Source organism: Homarus americanus, unplaced genomic scaffold (genome assembly GCF_018991925.1).
Source record: "Homarus americanus isolate GMGI-L3 unplaced genomic scaffold, GMGI_Hamer_2.0 scaffold3044, whole genome shotgun sequence".
Lineage (NCBI taxonomy): Eukaryota > Metazoa > Arthropoda > Malacostraca > Decapoda > Nephropidae > Homarus > Homarus americanus.
The window spans coordinates 42749-55000 of record NW_024728609.1 but is presented as its reverse complement, the minus strand read 5'-3'; the positions used below and the strand labels follow the sequence as shown (position 1 = coordinate 55000).

Genomic DNA, 12252 nt, shown 5'->3' with positions numbered 1-12252 from the left:
GGGTTCGAGTCCTGGCTGGTGAGGTCGTTGATTATATGTTCAAAGTTTGTGTGTTATATGGACTAAAAATGAAGTATGCATACATACATTTAAATGCAGGTAAAGACGCATATGTTCAGTCCAGATCCCCGTGTTCACTACGTCCTATCAGTAGGTACAATGCAGGTGCACTTATTTAATTAATTTTTTATACCTGTACATCTCATGGCACTTGTTATTGTTATATGATGACCTATGTTTTGAGTACGATAATTGAGTTCATTGAGTACTAGGTCTTAACCCCTTTTGAGTGTGAGGATTATGTTAGTTGAGTACGACAACTTAACCGCTTGTGTACGATGATATTGTGCTGAAGGGGTTAAGTCATTTACTCAAGAGGTTAAGTCATAGCACTCAAAGGGTTAACTTATCGTACTCAAGAGGTTAAACCATCGTACTTAAATGGTATAGTCTATATAATCAAGATATTAAGCCATCACACCCAGGGCGTTAATTCATTGTACTCAAGAGGTTAAGTCACTGTAGTTTAGAGATTAAGTCATCGTATTCAAGAAGTTATTTTACTCAATGGATTAAGATTAACTCGTCGTACTCAAGGAGCTAACTCTTTGCACTTACACCTGCGTATCATCATCGCGTCAGATAAATCCCACACCTGTAGAATTGAATTGAGAATTTTGCCACGTACAGCTGCTCATTTAGCACCGCTTACTCTTCCTGTGAGCGATAGCGCAAAGGTATTGTAGGCAAGAAGTCACAAAGGGTGTGCATAACAGAATTACAATGTTATTCACATTTGCATGGGAGTATTCAAGCACATTTGTGTGTTCAGTTCTATATACGGGAATTGACTTGGCTACTAAGTGTAAGAATGTGGAAAGACGCTAATTACCAGATGTACAGATGTTTAATTACTAATTGGTAACTGGCACCAGGTTTGGGATCAGGTTTAGGTATGTTCAGGTGTAGGTGTGTTTAGATGTACTCAACGTCAGGTGTATTCAAGGACAGGTGTGAAATTGACAGGTGTGTGTGTGTGTGTATACAGATGTAATCACGTGGGCAGGTGAACGAGGGGAACAATGTGGCCGAGCTAAGCCGATTTGGTTCGTCCATTCAGCAGAGAAATGATAATTTTGCCAGAGAGAGAGAGAGAGAGAGTGTGTTATTGGCTGAGCTTGCGGGGGCCACAGGTAAGCTTGGAACCTTAAAACTTAGAAGCTAGACTCCTGCCTTCTGGTTTCATCACGTTTATGTCCGGGTGTTTGTGTAACTGTACGTGATTCTGTACTTGGAACTATGTCTTGGCTGTACGTGTAATTGAACTGTGTCTGACTTGTGCTTGTGTATCTGTATGTGTGTTGTAACATTACACTAAGCCCATAGGTTATGCTGTACCAAACGTTAATGTAGCTGTACTTGCTGGGTTATACTGTACATGAAGCTGCACTGTACGTTAAGCTTACAATTAAGCTGCCCTGCACGTTTAGCTGTATTTGAAGCTTTATCTAGTTCTACCTGCCTACTGCTGAGGTGCTGGTCCATTATCTGGTGGTGTTGAAGAAACATTACTCAATTATAACTTTTGATGAGTTGTGATGAGGGTGGTGGTGGTTGTAGTGGTGGTGGTGGTGGGTAGTTGTGGTGGTGGTAGGGGTATTGTAGAGTAGTGGTGGTAGTGATGGTGGAGTTGGTGGTGGTAATGATGGTAGTAGTGGTGGTGGTAGTGGAACTTAACAAACAGTGGTATTATGAACACCACTTTGATGACAGGTTAGGTTAGGTCAGGTCAGGTCAGGTCAGGAGAAGAGTTAGGTTGAAGGTTAGGTTAGGGGTGAAGAAGTAGGCAGGGTCAGCAGGCTGTATGTCAGGTTAGGTTAGGTTAGGTTAGGTTAGGTCATAGTGTTGAATTGAAAATTTCCGATGACTGGTTGTGGCTGAACTGATGACTTGACTGATTTGTGTGACTGTTGTATCTAACTGGAGTCATCTGTCCTGTCTGCCGCCTGCCCACTCATTTCTAGCACATCTGTCTTCCACTACCACTGTCAACCACCACGACTATCACCACACTCCCACCCACCACCATCACCTACTCCACAATCTACCACACTACCGCACCATTGCCACCACCTACCACACGCCACCACCTCCTACATCACTCTTATGCACTACCACCACACACACACACACACATCCACACACTACCACACCACTAAAGCCACACACAAACATAACTACCACAAAAAAACATCACTACCACAAAACCACACAACTACCACTAAAACCACACCACTACCACAAAACCACACACCACTACCACAAAACCACACCACTAACAAAACCACACCACTACCACAAAACCACACCACTACAAAACCACACCACTACCACAAAACCACACCACTACCACAAAACCACACCACTACCACAAAACCACACCACTACCACAAAACCACACCACTACCACAAAACAGCACATCACTCGCACCATACGGGAGTGACATTTCATCACCTAGCCGACCGCAGCCTACCAGGTGAGCTTTAATCATTTGCCTGATGGTGGGTGGATGGGGGGGATATTCTACATCACTTACAGACATCTACAGGCACCTAAGATTCACCTGGAGTCCCTACAATCAGGAAATCGGGCTAAGGACCCGCTAAAATGCCCTTATTAACATCTGTTTATTGCGTGTGTCTACCTGCGTGTATCTCCTAACACCTGTTTCTCTCTCTCTCTTTTATTTCTCACTCTAACACCTCTCTTCTCTCTCTCTCCTCTCCTCCTCTTTTCCTACCCGAAGATCTCAAATGCTCATCTCTGTCACCTCCACTTTGGTTTGATTGTTCATCGTCGTCATCACCACCACCATCACCACCACAGTGAACATTAGCATCAACACCATCACCACCACAGTGAACATTCGCATCAACACCATCACCACCACAGTGAACATTGCAACACCACCACCACCACATGAACAATCACACCATCACCACCAGAACATTAGCATCAACCACATCACCACCACAGTGAACATTAGCATACACATCACCATCACAGTGAACATTGCATCACCACCATCACCACAGTGACATTAGCATCACCACCATCACCACCAGTGAACATTAGATCACCACCATCACCACAGTGAACATTAGCATCAACAACATCACCATCACAGTGAACATTAGCATCACCACCATCACCACCAAAGTGAACATTAGCATCACCATCACCACCACAGTGAACATAGCATCAACACCATCACCACCACAGTGAACATTAGCATCACCACCATCACCACCACAGTGAACATTAGCATCACCACCATCGCCACCACCACAGTGAACATTAGCAGCATCACCCATCACCACCACAGTGAACATAGCAACACCACCATCACCACAGTGAATATTAGCATCACCACCATCACCACCACCACAGTGAATATTAGCATCACAACTATAGTGAACTTTCGCACCACCATCACCACCACCACAGTGAATATTAGCATCACAACTATAGTGAACTTTCGCATCACCATCACCACCATCAAATCACCATCAACGTCATCCCCTGGCTTCTATTTTCACCATCACTCCAAACCATACGAAGCTCCATTTAGTGTACCATTTCAAGGTATTTTTTTTGCAGGGGTTACTCTGTTAACTTTATTTAACCTGGAGGAAATACCCGTGCTGATAGGTTGTGTGTGTGTGTGTGTGTGTGTGTGTGTGTGTGTGTGTGTGTGTGTGTGTGTGTGTGTGTGTGTGTGTGTGTGTGTGTGTGTGTGTGTGTGTGTGTGTGTGTGTGTGTGTGTGTGTGTGTGTGTGTGTGTGTGTGTGTGTGTGTGTGTGTGTGTGTGTGTGTGTGTGTGTGTGTGTGTGTGTGTGTGTGTGTGTGTGTGTGTGTGTGTGTGTGTGTGTGTGTGTGTGTGTGTGTGTGTGTGTGTGTGTGTGTGTGTGTGTGTGTGTGTGTGTGTGTGTGTGTGTGGTGTGTGTGTGTGTGTGTGTGTGTGTGTGTGTGTGTGTGTGTGTGTGTGTGTGTGTGTGTGTGTGTGTGTGTGTGTGTGTGTGTTTTAATAATTAACGGTTTATTGAAGAGCTTTAGAAGGCTGAAAATATGCAGTTACATATTTGGGGAATGGGTTACGAGTTACAAATAATATATAGTAACATATGACACAAATAAGACATATATTAACTTAGATGGGGATGGTCTAAACTACAGTTCATTTCAACATAGTGACAGTGTAAGGAGATGTTTACTGGGAGTGAATACGCTGATTTGTTACATGTTATTGATAATTTTTCTGGTTGGGACTTGTTTTATAGCGACGGTTCTGTGCACGTATGTGCTGGATGCGGTGGGTGTCGAACAGCATTGGACAGGGATGTCAGGTAGTAGGAGCTGGTGTCGGGGATGGTAGTTTTACCAAATTTGCAGATATGTCGTGTGATGGTCAGTGAGAGTTGACATGTGTGTGTGTGTGTGTGTGTGTGTGTGTGTGTGTGTGTGTGTGTGTGTGTGTGTGTGTGTGTGAACGTCTGTTTATCTTTCTCTCTAAACGCACTGCCCAGCCTTGCTGGTAGTGTTCTAATCTGGGACCCCAGGAGATTGTATCTGTCCAGCACTCGAGGCTGGCTACTAACGTCCATCCTGGTAGCTCATGTCTCAATTGCAGAGGGAGGAATCATTTAGTTTATCGAGGAGGCTGACCTCCCCAGCCTCTCTCTCTCTCTCTCTCTCTCTCTCTCTATGTGAATAGAGTATCACACAGTTTGCAGCACCAGATGAACTATACACAATCAATCACTTAATCACTCCAATCGTTCTGTTGGTCTTTCTGTCTGTTAGCCTTTCTTTATTGATTTCTTTCTCCTGAGTCTCGTTAGCGTGATTGACAGTACAGTAAACAAGAGGGTAAGGTATTGGCACCTGTGTATTTCACCTCTGATAAAAAATCACAACAGACACGAGCAAGAGTTTTCTAAGGCAGGTGTAGGAGCCTGTGGGGGCGTGGGTGAACCATGACCTGCACTCAACCACAACCAGAAGTGGTTTATTTAAGTGGTTCGCCTACCATCACCCTAACTACCACCACCAATAACACCACATGGACCATAAATACCATCACCACCTGCACCAACACCCACTAACCACCCCAACCATCCCCCATCCACCACTATTACTACCACCCAACCACAAAATCACCACCACCCAACCTACCACTATCACCACCACCCAACCTACTACTATCACCACCACCCAACCTACCACATCATCACCACCACCCAACCACCATCACCACCCAACCAACCACCACCACCACCTCACCCACCTACTACTATCACCACCACCCAACCACCACTATCACCACCACCCAATCACCATTATCACCACCACCATCACCACCACCCAACCACCACTATCACCCACCACCCAACCACCACTATCACCACCCCTATCACCACCACCCAACCACCACTATCAGCACCATCACCACCAACTCCACCACCACTATCACCACCACCCAACCACCACTATCACCACCAACCAACCACCACTATCACCACCAATCCAACCACCACTGTCACCTCACACCACCCAACCACCCCCACCACCACCCAACCACCACTATCACCACCATCCAACCACCACTATCACCACCACCATATCACCACCACAACCACCACTATCACCACCAACCAACCACCACTATTACCACCACACAACCAACACTATCACCACCACCCAACCTACCACTATCACCACCATCCAACCACCCACTATTACCACCACCCAACCACCACTATCACCACCACAACCTCACCACTATCACCACCACCCAACATACCACCATCACCACCACCCAACCACCCCACCACCACAAACCACTATCACCATCACCCAACCACCACTATCACCACCACCCAACCACCACCATCACCACCAACCACCACTATCACCACCAATCTAATCTACCACACTATCACCACCACATCCAACCTACCACTATCACCACCACTAATCATTACACTACATCACCACCAACCACACCACCACCATCACCACCACTCTAACCACCACCATCACCGCCACCCTAACCTACCACTATCACCACCACCAACCCACTACCATCACCACCACCCAACCAATCCACTATCACCAACCAACCACCACCATCACCACACACCAAACCACCACCATCACCACACATCACCACCACCGAACCACCACCATCACCACCACCCAACCATCACTATCACCACCACAACCACCACTATCACCACCACCCAACCTACCACTATCACCACCCAAACCCAACGCTAACACATCACCACCACCCAACCTACCACCATCACGACCATCCACCCTACCACTCATATCACCATCACCCAACCCACCACCATTATCACCACCAATATCACCACCACCGAACCACCACTATCACCACCACCCAACCACCACTACCATCACCACCACCCAACCACCACTTCACCACCCAACCCACCACTATCACCACCACCCAACCAACGCTATCATCACCACCACCAAACCTACCACTCATCACGATCATCCACCCTACCACTATCACCCATCACCCAACCCACCACTATCACCACCACCCACCACTCATCACCACCACCAACCCCACCTCACTATTATCACCACCACCCAACCACCACTTCCCATCATCACCACCCAACCCACCACCATCACCACCACCCAACCACCACTATCACCACCATCCAACCCCACCACTTCTCACCACCACCCAACCTACCACCATCACCACCACCCAACCTACCACTATCACCACCACCCAACCACCACTATCACCCACCATCCACCCTACCACTATCACCACCAATCTAAACCTACCATCATCCACCACACCAACGTACCACTATCACCACCACCCAACCACCCACTATCACCACCAATCAACCTACCACCATCACCACCACCCAACCACCAATTCCCCACCACTCCCACCACCCAATGACCCCACCACCCAACCACCACTATCACCACCACCAACCCTACCACTATTACCTCACCACCCAACCTACCACTCTACACCAAATTCAACCTACAACTATCAACCACCCAACCCACCACTATATCACCAACCACCCAACCACCACTATCACCACCACAATCACCCCACCCAACCTACAACTATCACCACCACTTAACCTACCAATTATCACCAATTCCACCAATTCCACCCAACCCACCACTATCACCTCAACCTAACCTACCACTATCACCACCACCCACTACCCCACCACCCAACCACCACTATCACCACCACCCAACCACCATCACCACTCCAACCATTACCCAACCAAACTATCACCACCAACCCAACCGCCACTATCACCACCAACCTAACCTACCACTATCACCACCACCCTAACCACCATCATCACAACCACCCAACCACCACCCCCACCAATTCCCACCACCCAACGACCCCACCACCCAACCACACCACCATCACCACCACAATACCAACCTACCATCACCACCACCCAACCTACCACTATCACCACCACCCAACCCACCACTATCACCACCACCCAACCTACCACTATCACCACCACCCAACCACCACTATCACCACCACTATCACCACAACCTAACCCACTAATCACCACCACTAACCCACCACTATCACCACCACCTGCACCACCCCACCACCCAACCCACCACTATTACCACCAAATTCACCACAACCTCACCACCATCACCACCAACCCAAACCTACCACCATCACCACCACCCACCGTACCACCACTATCACCGCCACCCAACTCTACCACCATCACCAACCAACCCACCACTATCACATCACCCCACCACAACACCACAACCAAACCTACACCATCACCACCACCCAACATACCACCCCCACCACCACCCAAACCCCACCCCACCACACCCAACCACCACTCATCACCATCACCCAACCACCACTATCACCACCCACCCAACCACCACTATCACCACCAACCATCACTCTCACCACCACCCAACCTACCACCATCACCACACCCAACCTACCACTATCACCACCTCCCAACCCACCACTATCACCACCACCCAACCTACCACTATCACCACCACCCTACCACCACGATCACCACCACCCAACCTACCACTATCACCACCACCCAACCCTACCACTCATCACCACACCACCAACCTCACCACTATCACCACACCAACTAAACCCACCACTATCACCACCCACCCTACCACCACGATCACCACTCACCCAACCTACCACCATCACCACCACCCAACCTACCACCATCACCACCTCACCCTACCACCACCATCACCACCACCCACCACCACTACTCTCACCATCATCCACCCTACCGCATTATCACCACCACCCAACCCACCACCATCACCTCACCACCCAACCACTTCCACCACCACCCAACCACCACTATCACCATCACCCAACCACCACTATTACCACCAACCCAACCACCACTATCACCACCAACCATCACTCTCACCACCAACCAACCTACCACTATCACCACCACCCATCCTCACCACTATCACCACCACCCAACCTACCACTATCACCACCAATCAACCACCACTATCACCACCACTCTACCACCACGATCACCACCAATCAACCTACCACTATCACCACCACCCAACCTACCACTATCACCACCACCCAACCTACCACCATCACCACACCACCCAACCCACCACTATCACCACCACCCAACCTACCACTATCACCACCAACTCAACCACTTCCAACCACCACCAAAAACCACCACTATCACCACCACACCAACCTACCACTATCACCACCACCCATCCTACCACTATAACCACCACCCAATAGCATCACCACCACCCAACCACCACTATCACCACCATCCACCCTACCACCATCACCACCAACCAACCTACCACTATCACCACCACCCAACCTACCACTATCACCACCAATCCCCACCAATCTCACCCACCCAACCCACCAACAACCCAACCTACCACTATCACCACCACCCCCACAATTCCCCACCACCCAACCACCACTATCACCACCAACCAACCACCACTATCACCACCAACCAACCACCACTATCACCACCACCCAACCTACCACTATCACAACCAATCAACCTACCACCATCACCACCACCCAACCTACCACTATCACCACCACCCAACCCACCACCATCACCACCAACACCCCTACCACCATCACCACCACCCACCCTACCACTTACACCACCACCCAATCTCACCACTATCACCACCCACCCAACCACTATCACCACCAATCTAACCCACCACCATCACCACCACCCACCTACCACTCACATCACCAACTCACCACCACTACATCACCACCACCCAACTCTACCACTCCACATCACCACCAATCAACCCACTACCACCATCAACACCAATTCAACCCAACACCACCACCACCCAACCACCAATCACCCCACCACCATCACCACCAATCAACCTACCACTATCACCACCACCCACCCTACCACTCATCACCACACCACTCCACCCTACCACTATCACCACCACCCAACCTCTACCACTATCACCACTCACCACCACACCCAACCTACCACCATCACCACCACCCAAACCAACCACCACTATCACCACCACCAACCACCACCCACCCTACCACTATCACCACCAACTCAACCTACCACTTATCACCACCACCCACCCTACCACTATCACCACCACCCAACTACCACCATCACCACCACCCACCCCACCACTATCACCACCACCACCCACCACCATCACCACCACAACCCCTACCACTATCACCACCACCAACCCACCACCATCACCACCACCCAACCACCACCCAACCCACCACTATCACCACACCAATCTAACTCTACCACCATCACCACCAATCCACCCCACCACACCATCAATCCACCACCAAACTTCACCACCCAACCCCACCAATTATCAATCACCGCCTCCACTGTGAATACCAAACTGTGACCTGTTGCTCTGAGTTGAGTCTGAAGACGGGCAAGGGTGCTGTATTACACAAACCCACTTGTGACCACCAAATCTACCTTGTTATTATGAACAGACCACCACAACCACCTTTGTTATTATGAACAGTCCACCACAACCACCTTGTTAGTTATGAACAGTCCAATACAACCACCTTGTTATAGAACAGACCACCACAACCACCTTGTTATTATGAACAGTCCACCACAACCATCTTGTTATTATGAACAGACCACCACAACCACCTTGTTATTATGAACAGTCCACCACAACCACCTTGTTATTATGAACAGTCCACCACAACCTGTTGTTATGAACAGACCACCACAACCACCTTGTTATTATGAACAGTCCACCACAACCATCTTGTTATTATGAACAGTCAACCACAACCACCTTGTTATTATGAACAGTCAACCACAACCCCCTTTGTTATTATGAACAGACCACCACAACCACTTTGTTATTATGAACAGTCCACCACAACCACCTTGTTATTATGAACAGTCAACCACAGCCACCTTGTTATTATGAACAGTCCACCACAACCACCTGTTATTATGAACAGTCCACCACAACCATATGAACAGTCCACCACAACCACCTTGTTATTATGAACAGTCCACCACAACCACCTTGTTATTATGAACAGTCCACCACAACCACCTTGTTCCCTCGTCGCCATGACAACCGTTTGTTTGGCCGCGTGCCAACACCGACGGCTTGTGTCCTCACCCGCCTACGCTCTCCCCCTCTACCCCTCTCGGCTCTCCGTCAGTCTCTTAACCCTCTCTCTTAACCCCTCTCACCTCTCAACCCCTCTCGGCACTCCTCAGCCTCAACCTCTAACCCTTCTCATCTCAACCTCAACCCCTTTCAGCCATCTCCTCGACCACTCTTTTCACCTTAACCCTCTCACCTCTTGTTCTTAATCCCTCTCATTTCTAACCCTTAACCCCTCTCACCTTTAACCCTTAACCCTTCTTGCTCTTAATCCCTCTCACCTCTTGTTCTTAATCCCTCTCACTTCTAACCCTAACCCTCTCACCTTTAACCCTTATCCCTTCTTACTCTTAATCCCTCTCACTTTACTCTTAATTCCCCTCATCTCTTTCCACTAACCCCTCTCAGCCCCCTCTCCTTTAATTCCTCCCATCCCTTCCTTTCTATCCCCTCTCTCAATTCCTCTTATCCTCCTTTATTAATCCTCATCCATCACTCATTTCCTCTCACCCCTCTCTCAATTCCTCTCATCCCTCTCTCTCTCTCTCAATTCCTCTTATTTCTCTCAATTCCTCTCATCCCTCTTTCTCTCCGTTTCCCCTCATCCCTCTCTCTCCATCCCCCTCAGCCTTCTTTCTCTCATTTCTCTCTCATCCCTCTCAACTCTTCATATACCTTTCTCTCCATCCCCCCAACGTACTGTATGTTTACTTTTCCTCAGTACCGATAGGATTTTGTTTCTCATCCTCTCTCCTGTAGGGTTATAATCACCTTTTTCTTTTCTCTCTCTCACACTCTCTTCTTCTTCTCACCAGAATGATAAACGGATACAGGAACCAAAAGACGAAGGAGAAGAGACGAAAGTTGGAACAGAGAGTTCGTCGTCGCCGTCGTCATCATCTTCGTCCTCGTCACCACCCGCCACGGACGACCCAGCAGACACCACCACCACTATCACTACCACAACACTGAAGCCGCTACCACCAGCCACCTCCTACGTCCACATCACCGTCAATGAAGGGTGAGAAGAGAGAGAGAGAGAGAGAGAGAGAGAGAGAGAGAGTAAGAGTCAGAGAAAGTGAAGGTAAAAAGAAAGTGAGTATAAGGATCCACCTCAAGTATAAAAAGAACTATGTAGTATAAGAAATCTATAAGGAAACAGCCACTATCAGTATAAGGTTGAAAACTGACACACACACACACACACACACACACACACACACACACACACACACACACACACACACACACACACACACACACACATCTCCAATATGAAGGTTTAATATAAGAATGTCTCACCTCCATTTCACCAGTATAAAGGTGACTAATATATGTTTTCTCCCCCCTCCCTGTGGTGATGTCAGGTTCCGGGACAAGGAGCAGGCCACTAGTCTTGCCAGGGAGGCCGTGTTGATGACAGGGTTGAACACAGACTATATGGACAGGCTAAAGTAAGTATA

General features: G+C 48.6%; 1 protein-coding gene across 1 annotated transcript in view; it reads left to right on the top strand.

Annotated features, from left to right (window-relative positions):
* LOC121866150 overlaps positions 1-12247 on the top strand; it is a 200464-nt gene extending 188217 nt beyond the window's left edge. Inside the window, exons 18-19 of the mRNA XM_042365741.1 lie at positions 11605-11810; positions 12157-12247. Coding sequence (XP_042221675.1) covers positions 11605-11810; positions 12157-12247 — 297 coding nt within the window. The remainder of the gene's footprint in view (positions 1-11604; positions 11811-12156) is intronic.
* The last annotated feature ends 5 nt before the right edge of the window (positions 12248-12252 follow it).